The sequence below is a fragment of the Ceratotherium simum genome, unplaced genomic scaffold, assembly GCF_057802395.1.
Source record: "Ceratotherium simum simum isolate JZ-2026a unplaced genomic scaffold, ASM5780239v1 HiC_scaffold_45, whole genome shotgun sequence".
Classification (NCBI taxonomy): Eukaryota; Metazoa; Chordata; class Mammalia; order Perissodactyla; family Rhinocerotidae; genus Ceratotherium; species Ceratotherium simum.
In genome coordinates, this window is record NW_028261261.1 from 222036 (window position 1) to 235274 (window position 13239).

Genomic DNA, 13239 nt, shown 5'->3' on the forward strand with positions numbered 1-13239 from the left:
GCACCAATGCACTGCTTGTCAAGCCATGCTGTGGCGGCATCCTATATAAAGTAGAGGAAGATGGGCATGGATGTTAGCCCTGGGCCAGTCTTCCTCATCTAAAAAAAAAAAAAGAAAAGAAAAAGAGGAGGATTGGCAGATGTTAGCTCAGGGCCGATCTTCTCACACACACACAAAAAATGTCATAACCATTGGGAATAGTAGAGAAAAAAGTTATGAAGATCTGTGTCATTGATGACATCACTGAGCCACAGGAGGAGCCAACACAGACCCACCATATGCTGAAGGTCCTTTGACTGGGTTTGGTCTTAACTGCAGCTGAAAACATTCTCCCTAAGTCAGGAATGGAGATGCTTCATCAGTTGTGTCTGAGTATTGTATCACAGGCGATCTGTACACACAGTGACAGCAAAAGTGACTTTTTTTTTTTTGGTGAGGAAGATTGTCGCTGAGCTAACATCTGTGCCCATCTTCTATTTTGTATGTGGGATGCCGCCACAGCATGGCTTGATGAGCGGTGTGTAGGTCTACGCCTGGGGTCCAAACCCATGAACCCCAGGCTGCCGAAGTGGAGCACATGAACTTCACCACTATGCCACTGGGCTGGCCCCTGACCATTTTCTTAATCATGGCCAAAATGAAGAATTTGTGAAACTGAAACAATGAGTCTTTACTATTTCCCCAGATGCAGAGCACTGTATCTGATGACCAGCTCATGAGTATCCAAACAGTGAGAGAAATGACTGTCTCCCCAAGGTTGTGACCTTCCTGGCCTTTGAGGATTACTTAGAATGGCTCTGATCTGCACAGCTCTGTGCTTCTCTGCCATGTGCTTCACAGCTCTGTGCTCTCAGCTCTGTCCTTCTCACCTCCCTCCTCTTGTGCTTCCTCTGCTCCTTACTTTTCATTGGCTATCCCAACACAGCCACCTCCATCCTCCAACAAATCACATGTGGAGCTGTGTCCACTGTGGCTGCTTCTACTGTTTTGGCCAAAACCATTACCATGATTCTGGCACTCAAGGCTATGAAACCAGGAGGAGCAATGAGGTGGTTACTGGTATCAGGGGCTTCTAACTCTGTTATTCCCATCGGCTCCCTGACTCAACTGATTATCTGTGGAAACTGGTTGGGAACCTCTCCTCCCATCATTGACATAGACGCACACTCTGAAAACGGCCACATCATCATCGTGTGCAACAAGGGCTCGGTCACTGCCTTCTACTCTGTCCTGGGATACCTGTGTTCCTTGGCCCTGGGCAGCTTCACTGTGGCTTTCCTGGCCTGGAACCTGCCTGACACCTTTAATGAAGCCAAGTTCCTGACGTTCAGCATGCTGGTGTTCTGCAGTGTCTGGGTCACCTTCCTGCCCGTCTACCACAGCACCAAGGGCAAGGTCATGGTGGCCGTGGAGGTCTTCTCCATCTTGGCCTCCAGTGAGGGGCTATTAGGCATCTTTGTCCCCAAAGTGCTACATTATTCTAATGAGACCCAATAAGAAAGTCTTTGAAAGGTTTAAGGAGCAGAATAAGTTTCAGGGGCAACAGGCATTCTGAGGTTTTATCTCATAAATCTCTATCCCATTTTTAGGTCTTTAACCAATAAACCACTCTGGTTTTTCATTCAGATATTATAAAACAATTGAAATTGCTATATCTGTTTATCAAAGCGTCCTCTATTTTTTCTTTCTTTTTTTTTTTTTTTGGTGAGTAAGATTGGCCCTGAGCTAACATCTGTTGCCAATCCTCCTTTATTTTTTGTTTGAGGAAGACTGGCCTTGAGCTAACATCTATACCAATGTTTCTCTATTTTTTATATGTGGAACATCCCCACAGCATAGCTGAATGAGCGGTATGCAGGTCCATGCCCGGGATCTGAACCTGCGGCTGCAGACCCTGGGCCACAGAAGTGGAGCACGCGAAATTAACCACTCGCCACCAGGCCGGCCCCTCTCCTCTATTTTTAAGAGTTCCTCTATTTTTACAACTCCCTTCAGCCATCAAGGCTCACAAATAGGATTGGATTAATGGCTATCCTCAAAGATTTTGCTGTTGACTCTAGCTATTTCTTCCATTTTTATGTATACAGTAAGCACATTCTGTATTTCTTCTTCCACCTCTCTAACCTCAAAAACTCATTTCGTAACTTAGAAATTTTCAGGCCATCCTCCCTTGTACCCTCTCTGTTTTGTTTCATCAACTGATAGTTACTACAAAGATTCATAGTTGGGTAGAATATCTAGGTTATACATATTTCCTTTTGTTTTCTTCTGACTTCTTCAGAGTTTTACATTTTAGCTTTCAAATATATTTGGAATTTTTTCCCAAATCAAAAGTTACTTAATTTTTTAACGTAGACAATATTTTCCTCAAACTATTTATTAAAACATCATTTTCCAACTTATACAAAATGCTAACATTATCACAGACTAAGTCCATACACACAATGAATTGTTTCTGGACCCTCTATATGCCTCCTTCAATTTGTCATTTTTGTTGGATTTTTTTCTCCAATAACAAACGTTAGAGAATGCGTTGGTATGTCACTTTTTCCATATTCCCTCTCGTGCTTCTTTATTTGTCTAAAAAGTTCTTATTTCTCCTTGTAAAATTTCTAATTCATGTGAATTTGAGACCCAACATTTTCATTTTGTAAAAATTATATTATGCTTGTAACTTTATTATGTTGAATCAAATACTGTGAGTGGAAATGACCTCTCTACAACAGTAGATATTGATAAATACACTATTTCTCTACTTAATCAAGGATTTTATTTCCTTTCATAATGCTTTATCACTTTTATTTTATTTCCTCGATTGTATTTATTTTCAAAGTCATTGATTTTTGTTCCTATTTTTATTATTCCCTTACTTCTGCTTGCTTTGGGTTTACACTGCACTTCTTTTTCTAATTTCTTGAGATTGGAGCTTTGATTATTGGTTTAAGGACTTTCCTGTTTTCTAATGTAAGCATTTAGTGTTATAAATTTCCATCTTGTCATCGCTTTAGCTGCATCTCACAAATTTTGATGTATTTTCATTTTCATTCAGTTCTATTTATTTTTATTTCCTTGGAGAGTTCCTCTCTGAAGCATGTTTATTTATAAATGTGTTCATTTCCAATCATTTGGAGCTTTTCCAAACAAAATTGATTTGGGATATGGTCAGAGAACATACTTCGTATGATTTCAACTATTTTAAATTTGTTGAAGCTTGTTTTATGACCCATCTTGGTGAAAGTTCTATGGGTGCTTGATTAGAATGTGCATTCTGGTGATGTTGGGTGGAGCATCCTATAAACGTCAACTGAGTGGTTTGTACGTGTCAACTGGATACTGTTGTTCGGTGGCATTGTTCAGTTCTTCTCTATTCTTGCTTTCTGTCTAGCAGTACTATCAATTGCTAAGGGAGGTGTTGAGAGGGCCATGGAAGTCCCTAACTGTATCTTTGGATTTCTTTCTTTCAGTTATCAGTTCTTAATTCATATATAGTGACGCTCTAATTACTATCTTCTTGGTAGATTGACCTTTTTATCATTATGCAACGTCCTTCTTTGTCACTAGTAATTTTCTTTGGGCTGATATCCACCTTATGATATTAGTGTAGACACTTGGCTTTTTTTATTAATGTTTGCACAGTATAACTTTCCATCCTTTTACTTTCAACCTACCCAAGTCGATATATTTGAACTGAGCTTCTTGTAGACAGCATATAGTTTGGGTCATGGTCTTTTATCTACTTTACTAAACTCTGCCTTTTTTTTTTTTTGTGAGGAAGATCAGCCGCGAGCTAACATCTGCCAATCCTCCTCTTTTTGCTGAGGAAGACTAGACCTGGGCTAACATTCATGCCCATCTTCCTCTACTTTATATGGGACACCGCCACAGCATGGTTTAACAAGCGGTGTGTCAGTGAGCACCCGGGATCCGAAGCCCGGCACTTAATCCCTTGTGCCACCCGCCGGCCTTTAAACTCTGCCTTTTAATTGGTGTATCTAGATCATTTACATTTAAAGTAACTGTTAATATGTTAAGGTTTAAGTCTGCTACTTTTATTACTTGTTTTTATTCCATTTCTCATTTCTCTTTTCTTGCTTTCTTGTATTTATTGACTTCCTCCCACAGCCCTCCCCTTAGAGCCGCTGAGTCCCAGTCCACCGCACACCACACCCTAGCCTTATCCCTCCCATGTATTCGCCCACCAAACCTGGTACCCGTTCACAGCCCCGCCCCTGGAACTTGTCTCTGCTGACAGCAGCTCCGACCATCCGAACTTGCGAACCCTGGGCCACCGAAATGGAGCACGCACACTTAACTGCTACACCACCGGGCAAGCCCCAATAATTTCTATCTTTTTGATGGTCTCTATTTGGTAAGAGTTCCATTTCCTTTAGTTCTTTGTACATGGATTCCTTTATCTCTTTGAGCATACTTAAAATAGTTGATTTGAAGTCTTTGTCTGGAAAGTCCCTTCTTTGGGGACAATTTCTGTTAATTTCCTTTTCCTGTAATGGGCCAAGCACTTTTGCTTCTTTGCATGACTCATTTTTTTTGTTGTTGAAAACTGGACGTTTGGCATTATAGTCTGGCAATTCTGTACATCAGATTTCCCCCCATCCCTAAGTTTTGTTGTTGTTGCTTGTTGTAGTTGGTGTTGTTTGTTTGGTGACATTTCTGAACTAATTTTGCAATGTCTGTATTAGTCACGTGTGGCCACTGAAGTCTCTGTTTTGTTAGCTTAATGGCCAGCTAGTGATTTGTCAGAGATTTCCTTAAATACCTAGAACCCAAAAACTCACAGTCTTTGCAGATGGTCTCTTTGTATATCTTGGAGCGTGCCTTCAAAACTCAATCAGGCGATTGACAACTCTGTCTTAGCCTTCACTTCCTGCTTGTGCAGAACAGGAAGGTCAATCAAAGGTGAGGGCTTAGTGCCTTCTCAGGTCTTTTCTGAGCACGCACCCAGCCCTGGGTATGTGCATGGTCTTACGTGTACCTAGGAATATGTGGGAGCTTTTCAAAGCTTTTTTTGTCTGAAACATCTTATTCCCTGCTTTCCTCTTAGACTTTTTGGTTAGTCTTTTGTTTGGTTCAATGGTTTTCCCTTGCCCCAGGCAGCAGTGGCTAATACATTTAAATGTGTTTGGCACATGCCCCAGCCCTCCACCCTTCATAGCCACCTCAGCACTGAGAAGAGAGTTTGGAGCTAGACAAAATAAAAGCAAGCCCTTTGAGCCAGTCATTCAGTGAGCCACCAGACAGGTCAAAACAAGCAACCACAGCTCTTTGAGAAGAAAATCCGTTCTGCTCCCTCCAGTGGTAGGAACACAGGCTGCTGTCTTCAAGGTGACTGCTGTGGCAGGGAACAGGTGATGGGCCAGGGTCAGTTAAAGTGTCACAGAGCTCTCTTACCAAATTCACTTCTTTGTTTTGATTAAGCATTCTTCTGGTTGCTGTAAACTTTTTATAACTCTCCAATGTTCCAATCAAGTTGATTCTGACAGTTTTTACCAGTTTATTTGCTGGTGTTTTGTAGAGTGTTGGACTTTGAGAGTTACCTACTCCACTATTGTCACTGACATCACTTCTCACAAGTCTTTCTTAAGCACCTTTATGTTCCTGGGTCTGTGCTAGGAATTAGGAATATGGTGGTGAATGAGGTCTGTGCTAGGAATCAGGAATTAGGGAATTAGGTCCCTACCATCCTGGAGCTTGTGGTCTAATGCCTTCCCTATCAACTGAAGATCTACTCCTTGCCCTGACTTCATGTTCTCCATGGATAAAAGCCTTGGGGCTTTTAAGTCTGTATTTGAAACTGGGCATGAACTTCTGGGACCAGTTATCCCCCGTCACCCTGGATATTGACTGAGGATGCTTGCATTTTTTTTCTTGGTGAAAGATAGTTTTACTATATTTGTTAGAATTTAGGGATAATTGTACCTCTGCTCCTAAAGTCACACCTGCTCATCTATAGAAGTGTGGGCTTCAGTTCCATGGTGAGGCTTCTTGTCGCATGCAGAGTCCCCTACATCATGTGTCTTTTCTCCATGTATAGGGAATCAAGTTGATAAACCTAGTCTGCTCTCCGAATTGGAGCAAGAAGATAAAGCGATGACAGAGGAAAGAGGAATTCTCCCAGGCACCTGTCCAGGTGAGCACCAGGTATATATGAGTCTTTGTCAGGAACCTCTCTGGCCTGTGGCTTGACAGTTTGGAGTATTACATTAGGAAATGTCAATCAGAGACATTTGTAAAATGCCCTTTTTTCCGACAAGAAGGCCAAAAACGTTTAGTATGAGCCTCCTCGTGGACTTCCTTTTCTTTTTCTTTAACTTTCTGTTCATTATCTCATACTTTATTTTGGCCTCAGAGGGGGAAAAAAGATCTCTCTCTTCCTTCTTAAATTTAAGTCTCATATGAGCTCTTTGTCTAGTTCCTTCTCACTTTACATTCCTGATAATTCCTTCTTTCCATCAGCATCAATCTCAATCTTTCTAGAGTCTTCTTTAATACAAACCTAAAATTTTCACACTCGTGTCCCTTTCATTGCAAACCTCCTGAAAATCTCTAACCCCTTCAGGTCTACCTTCACTAATGTGTGCATTTTACCTTTTCTTTCCTTCATCAACTTAAATTTCTTTTCAATTTGTTTCAGATTTGGAGACTCTACTTAAAGTCCAAGGGTTAACTTCTAAGCAGCATGTTTTTAGAGAAGAACAATCTGAAGGTGTAAAAATGGTAAGATTTCTGATTTTCCACAGTAGGAAAATGCCATAAATTAGAAAAGCCACAAAGTTACCAAGAGATTCATTTTCCCAAGAAAAAGTTGTCCCTCTGGAGAGATACCCTGAAACTCTTGTGAATTTGGAGAAAAGCATAAGTTATCTCCAAAATTGTTTCTTCCCTGGGTGTTCACACAAGTAAATGTTTCCGTAAATGTGACTTAGATATTGAGTGTTTCAAACATAAATTTGTCTTAAACTTATCAGAAGATTCTCTGTGAATCTGATAAGGTCTTATGGCAAAGCATCCATCTTTTTTAACTTCTAAGAACTCAAACTAGCAGAAATCATATACAGGCACTCAAAGTGGCAAAAACACCAATTATAATGATGTTATACATAGAAGAATTCCTGGAAGAAAAATTCCTATGATAGCATTGAATATTAAAAATATTATAAATTATAGTTAGCATTCATTTCTTAATCAACAGGAGAGAAGTCATCTTGGAGTGAAACTCAATGAATGTAATCAGTGTTTTAAAGTCTTCAGCACAAAATCTAATCTTATTCAGCACAAGAGAATTCATACTGGAGAAAAACACTGTGATTGCAATCAATGTGGCAAATCCTTCAGCAGCAGTTCTTACCTCACTGTTCATAAGAGAATACATAATGGGGAGAAACCCTATGAATGCAGTGACTGTGGGAAAGCCTTCAGTAATCCCTCATCCCTTAGACTGCATGTGAGAATTCACACTGGAGAAATGCCCTATGAATGTAACCAGTGTTTTCAGGTCTTCCCCACTAGATGTATCCTCAAAAGGCACAAGAGAGTTCATACTGGGGAGAATCGTTACGAATGTAATCACTGTGGAAAGGCTTCAGCACGAGCTCCTCCCTTACTGTCCACAATAGAATGCATACAGGGGAGAAACCTTATGAATGTCATGATTGTTGTAGAGCCTTTAGGAAGAGCTCACATCTGACACAGCATGTGAGAACTCATACTGGAGAAAAACCCTATGAGTGTAATGAGTGTGGGAAATCCTTCAGCAGTAGCTTTTCTCTTACTGTCCACAAGAGAATACATTACGGAGAGAAACCCGACGAATGCAGTGACTGTGGGAAAGCTTTAAATAATCTCTCATCTGTTAAGAAACATGAGAGAACTCACACTGGAGAAAAACCCTATGAATGCAATCACTGTGGGAAATCTTTCACCACTAACTCTTACCTTTCTGTGCATAAGAGAATTCGTAATAGGTAGATATGAATATAGTAACTGTGGGAAAGCATCCATTGATCTTCCATGCCTCGGACATCTTCGGGACTCACATTGGATGTATAAATTATTTGTTGTGTAATAAATTATCCCTAAAATTTAGTGGTTCAAAACAACAAGCATTTATTTTCTCACAATTTCTGTAGGTCAAGAGTTCAGGAATGGATTAGCTATGTAGTTCTAGCTCAGGATTTCTCATGAGAAACAAGACGTCAACCAGAAATGCAGTCATCTAAAGTCTTTGGGACTGCAGGGTCCACTTCCAAGGTAGCTTACTCACATCCCTGGCAAATTAGTGCTGGTTGTTGGCAGGGGTCCTTCAGTTTCTCCTTATGTAGGTCTCTCCATGGTGCTGAGTATCGTCACAATGTGGCAGCAGGTTCCCTCCAAAGGAAGTGATCCAAAAGAGCCCATGCAGAAGCCGTAAGTCTTTTATGACCTAGCCTCAGAAGGCCATATTCTCTCTTCATCTGGATTGTGTTGGTCACCCAGACTGATCCTGCCACACAGTGGGAGGGAACTACACAGGATATGAATACCAGGAGACAGAGATCACTGGGAATCCTCTTGGAGTCTGGCCTTCAGTGAAGAAAAGCCTTCAGCACACCCTCATCCTTCTAATCTGATCAATATGGAGTAGCATTCAATAACCCACACGTTAACTCACTCTGGAGAGAAGCCTTCTAAGTGCACTGTATGTGGTAAAACCTTCAACACAAACTCTGACCCTACTGTGTGCCATAAGATGACCTACTGGGGAGAAACCTAAAGAATGCAATGGCTATAGGAGAGCCTTCGGTGATAGCCCTAGGGAGTCATGTGACAATTTACACTAAGGGAAAACTCTATGAATATCATCAAAGTGGAAAACCCTTCAGAGGACCCTCATCCCTTAAGACACACATGAGAAACACACTGCAGAGGAACACCCTGTATATAAGGAATATGGAATGGCAAACACTGGCACTCTCCCCTCTAGTCTACACTGCTCTGTGCTTGGGGAGGTTGATGGACCATATCAAAGAGCTCATTTGCCTTAGGCTTCTGTTTGGGTTGGTCAGTGGGGAGCCCAGTTAGGACTTCAGAGGGCTGGAGGAGAGTGACTCCATGCCATGACTATATCCCTGCAGGAGAACTGGGGTCCGGATGTTACCCTTGAGCTCTTCTCAGCCCCTGTGGTGCAGCTGTCTCCCCTTTGCCCACTATGACCCCAGACTCACCCCCTCCCCTCACCTTTTCTTCCTTGCTCTTCCAGTGACTGAATATGCAGTATCCCTCTTTGGTTTCCCTACACACTAGTCCTGTTAACATGAATCATTCTGGCCTAGTGACACATCAGTGCAGTGCACGGAGAGCATAATGAAAAGTCTGTATCATTTCCTACAGGGCCCCCAAATAATCAGAATTCATCACATTGCTGACCTCACCTTCCACCTCTCTCCTATTTGCTCCATCCACTGTAGCCATACTGGTCTTGCTGTAGCTCCCTCACCCCAGCACAGTTCAATGTCAGGGTCTCTGTACTGCCTAGACTGATATCCCCCAATGCAGCCACATGGCTCACTCTCAGTTCACTTAGGTCTCTGCTCAAGTGTCCCCTGAACGGAGAGGCTTTCCTTCTCACTCCAGATACGTGAGCAAGTCTCCAATTCCCACATTTCTTATCATTATTGGGAGATATCGTCTCAATAGCACATATCACCATCCAATCAACTCTATATATACTTATTTATTTGACTAATATTTATTCCATCCCAACTCCCACTAGGTTGTAAGCACCATGATGGCAACAACTGTGTGTCTGATCCATTACTGTAGATCTTGTGCCACAAACCATACCTGGTACTGAGGCAGTGCTCTGTAGCATAGAGTTTAAGAGTATGGACTCTGGAGAGAGACCATTTGGTTTCAAGTCTAGACTCTACCACTTAATAACCTGCTCACCTCAGGCAAGTAACATGTTTTGTGCCCCAGTTTCTTCATCTGTAAAATGGGAACATGAGAGTGCCTACTTCGTAGACTTGTATTAAGGATTCAATTGGTTGATATATGTAAAGCACTTATGAAACTTCCTGGTATATAGGAAACACTGTATATATATTTCATCTTCTATTGTGAATTAATTAAAATTTTTTGTAGGAATATGCCAAGCAAAAGAAGCCAGACAGAAAGGAGTAAATACTATATGATTCTATTTATATAGGTTTCTAGAACAGGCAGAAAATAATCTCTGTTGAGGGAAAAAATCAGAACAGTGGTTGCATCAAAGTGTGAGGTGAGGGAGGTGAGGCAGTAGCTGAGATTGACAGGGAAGCGACAAGAAGGAACTTTATGGGGTGAGAAAAATGTTCTATATCTTGATAGAGGAATAGGTTACACAGGTGTATGCATTTCTCAAAATGCATTAAACTGTACACTTAAGATCTGTACGTTAAACTGCATGTAAATTATACCTCAATTTGCATCAAACTCATTTTGCTAAGCGAAAGAGACAGAAAGCCATATGTTGCATGATTCCATTGTATGACATTCTGGAAAAGGCAAAACTGTAGGGAAGGACAACAAATCAGTGGTAGCCAGGGGTAAAAGGTGGGGTATGCAAAGGAGCAGCACAAAGGAATTTGGAAGTGATGGAACTGTTCTATGTCGTGGCTGTGATGGTGGATACACATCTCTATGCATCTTTCAAATCCTGTAGAACGGAACACGCCAAAGAATGAATATTACTACAGGTTAGAAAAAAGACTTAATCCACCAGGTGGCAGAGGGATTACAGACTATAACAAATGAACCTGACTGTATTACAAATGAATGACATAACCACACTGATGTGCATGGAGAAAAGCCAATTTACTTTGGAAAACTGTATTTTGACCAGATACTATAAGGCTGAAAACAAAAAGAACTGTCTAGAAATCTTGTGCTCTGGTTCATAAATTTGTTTCTCAGAAAGGTATGGGTTAGCAATTCTGAAACCAGTTTATGTGTATACTAGGGTTGAACAACTAAAAAAATATACTGTAGATCGTGAGAGCCAGTTTCTCGTTGTCAAAGAAAGACGTTACCAACAGGAAAAGAGAGAAGGCTTGAATGAACACTGGGTGTTGGATTGGAATTGGAGGTATCAGTTTGGACATGTGGTTTTTTGATGGTTAGATGACGATGACGATGATTGATAGATAGATAGATAGATAGATAGATAGATAGATAGATAGACAGACAGACAGGCATAGATGTGTGTGTATGCATGAGATGAGGTAATACATATATTTCCAAGCTCTGTCAGCAGAAAAGACATAGAGGCAGTGACACTCCAGTAGCCATGAGTACACGTGGCTCCCAGATGTTGCTTTCTAAATGCCATTCTCTAAAAACAAACAAAAAAAAATGTGTCAAGGGTACCAGGGTTCCTTGGCGAAGTGATTGATTCCAGGCTTATGACAGAGAAAATACGAGATTGTCCAGGAATATCTGGTGGTGCCGTAAAGTCAGGAAATGCTCAAAAAGTGGCGGGTCCTGGTTGAAAGAACACAGGTGCCAACCCAAAGGATCTTCTAATGGAGAAGAAAGAGCCAGAGAGAAGAAGCACCAAACATCTGCCTAAAAATTCCCGTCAGGTCTTTGAATAATGGATCTAAGCTGTGCACGTGCAGACGCTGGGAGGCTTAGCAGAGAATAGCTACTGAAAGCTGAAGATTGTGCAGAAATTTCAGAGGACACACACGCTGGGAATTGGAGGTTGGTTTGTGGACTCATCGGAGTGGAGTGACCTTGGGAAAAAACCCTGAGTTTCAACTAAGACCCTAGAAATGCCACACCCCGATAAGTACCATACCCTAATAATAAGGGATACACCTAAGGAATAAGTATAAACGTGAAATAGACCTGGCCTTATAAAATTTAAAACCTAGTCTTCCTGGGCTTAAGATGGTCCATTAGTCCCATAACTGCCTACCATGACAAGCTGGAGCATCCTCATGGCATGGTGGATGGCTTCCCCTAGAGAGGGAGCAATCTAAGAGATGAAGGAGGAAGCTTCAGTGTGTTTTATGACGTAGCCTCAGATGTGACACACTGTCATTTCTGCAGCATTGTTATTGGTCACATGAGTCACTGCTGATTAGTCTTCCAGGGACCTGGTGGGACAGAGAGAGCCCAGGGGACCCGGGAGTTTGGCGGGTAGAGGCAGAAAGTGGCAAACTGTGGCTGCGAAAGCGGAGAAAGCCAAGCCCAGGCAGAGAGAGCCTAACGAAACAAACTGAGCCGAGGAGCGGCGGGGAGAGGCGGAGGGAGCCAAGACTGGGCGGAGGGAGCCGAAGATAGGCGGAAAGAACCGAAGATGGGAGGGCAGGGAACTGGGAGCCGAGACTGGGCGGAGGGAGGCGAGGTTGGATGGAAAGAGCCGAGGCCTGCAGGGAGAGCCGAGTGAGCCGAAAAGTGGCGAGAATTGGCGAGAGAGCCGAGCCAAGCCCCTGCTGGGGAGGACTGGGGACCCTGGTGGTGGAGAGAGGGTCCTGCTGAGGCGGAAGCGAGGATGGCGGAGAACAAGGGCGACCTTCCAGGCTTCCGAGCTGCCCCGAGCGCCCCGCACGAAGGGCCGTGGACGCCGGGACAACGGCGTGTCCTCCGCCCACGACGAGGACGCGCGTGTCCCCGCGGCTGGATCCTCCGGACGTGATGGCCGCGTGGAGTCTGGCGCCGATGTCCGCGGTGGGGACTGACCCCTGGGGGTGCAGCCTCTGACCCTACATATTCGCATTCATGAATAGGAAGGGTGACAGGAGATATTGATTGTTGGCCACCGAAGGTGACAGCGGGACCAGCAAAAGATGAACCAGAACAACCCCAATGCCTATCGGTTGATGACTGGATAAACAAGATGTGGCATCTCCATACATTGGAGACTCGTTCAGCCGTAAGAAGGAATCAAGTACTCATGCCTGCTACAGTGGGGATGAATCTTGAAAACATCAGGCAGAGTGAAAGAAGCTGATCACAGAAGACCACATATTGTAGGATTCCATGTATGCGAAATGGTCAGAATAAGCAAATCTGTGCAGACAGTAAAGGAGTGGTCGCCAGGGGCTGAGAGTGAGGACACTTCCTAATGTCCCCTTGCCCAAAGCAAGTTACAAGGCCAAGCCCACCTAGTGGCAAAGTGGGATGGTACTACCAAAACACACAGATGGAGGGAGAGGACTGACGTGTAGCCATTTTTGCAATCTACCACACATAATT

The 13239-nt window shown here is 42.8% G+C and overlaps 1 protein-coding gene across 1 annotated transcript; it reads left to right on the forward strand.

The window, feature by feature from the left end:
- The first annotated feature begins 1044 nt into the window (after positions 1 to 1044).
- Positions 1045 to 7986, forward strand: LOC147911239 (uncharacterized). Its single transcript, XM_087428394.1, is given in 3 exon segments — positions 1045 to 1467; positions 7211 to 7595; positions 7598 to 7986. Coding segments are annotated over 3 exon segments (1197 nt in total).
- Positions 7987 to 13239: the final 5253 nt, after the last annotated feature.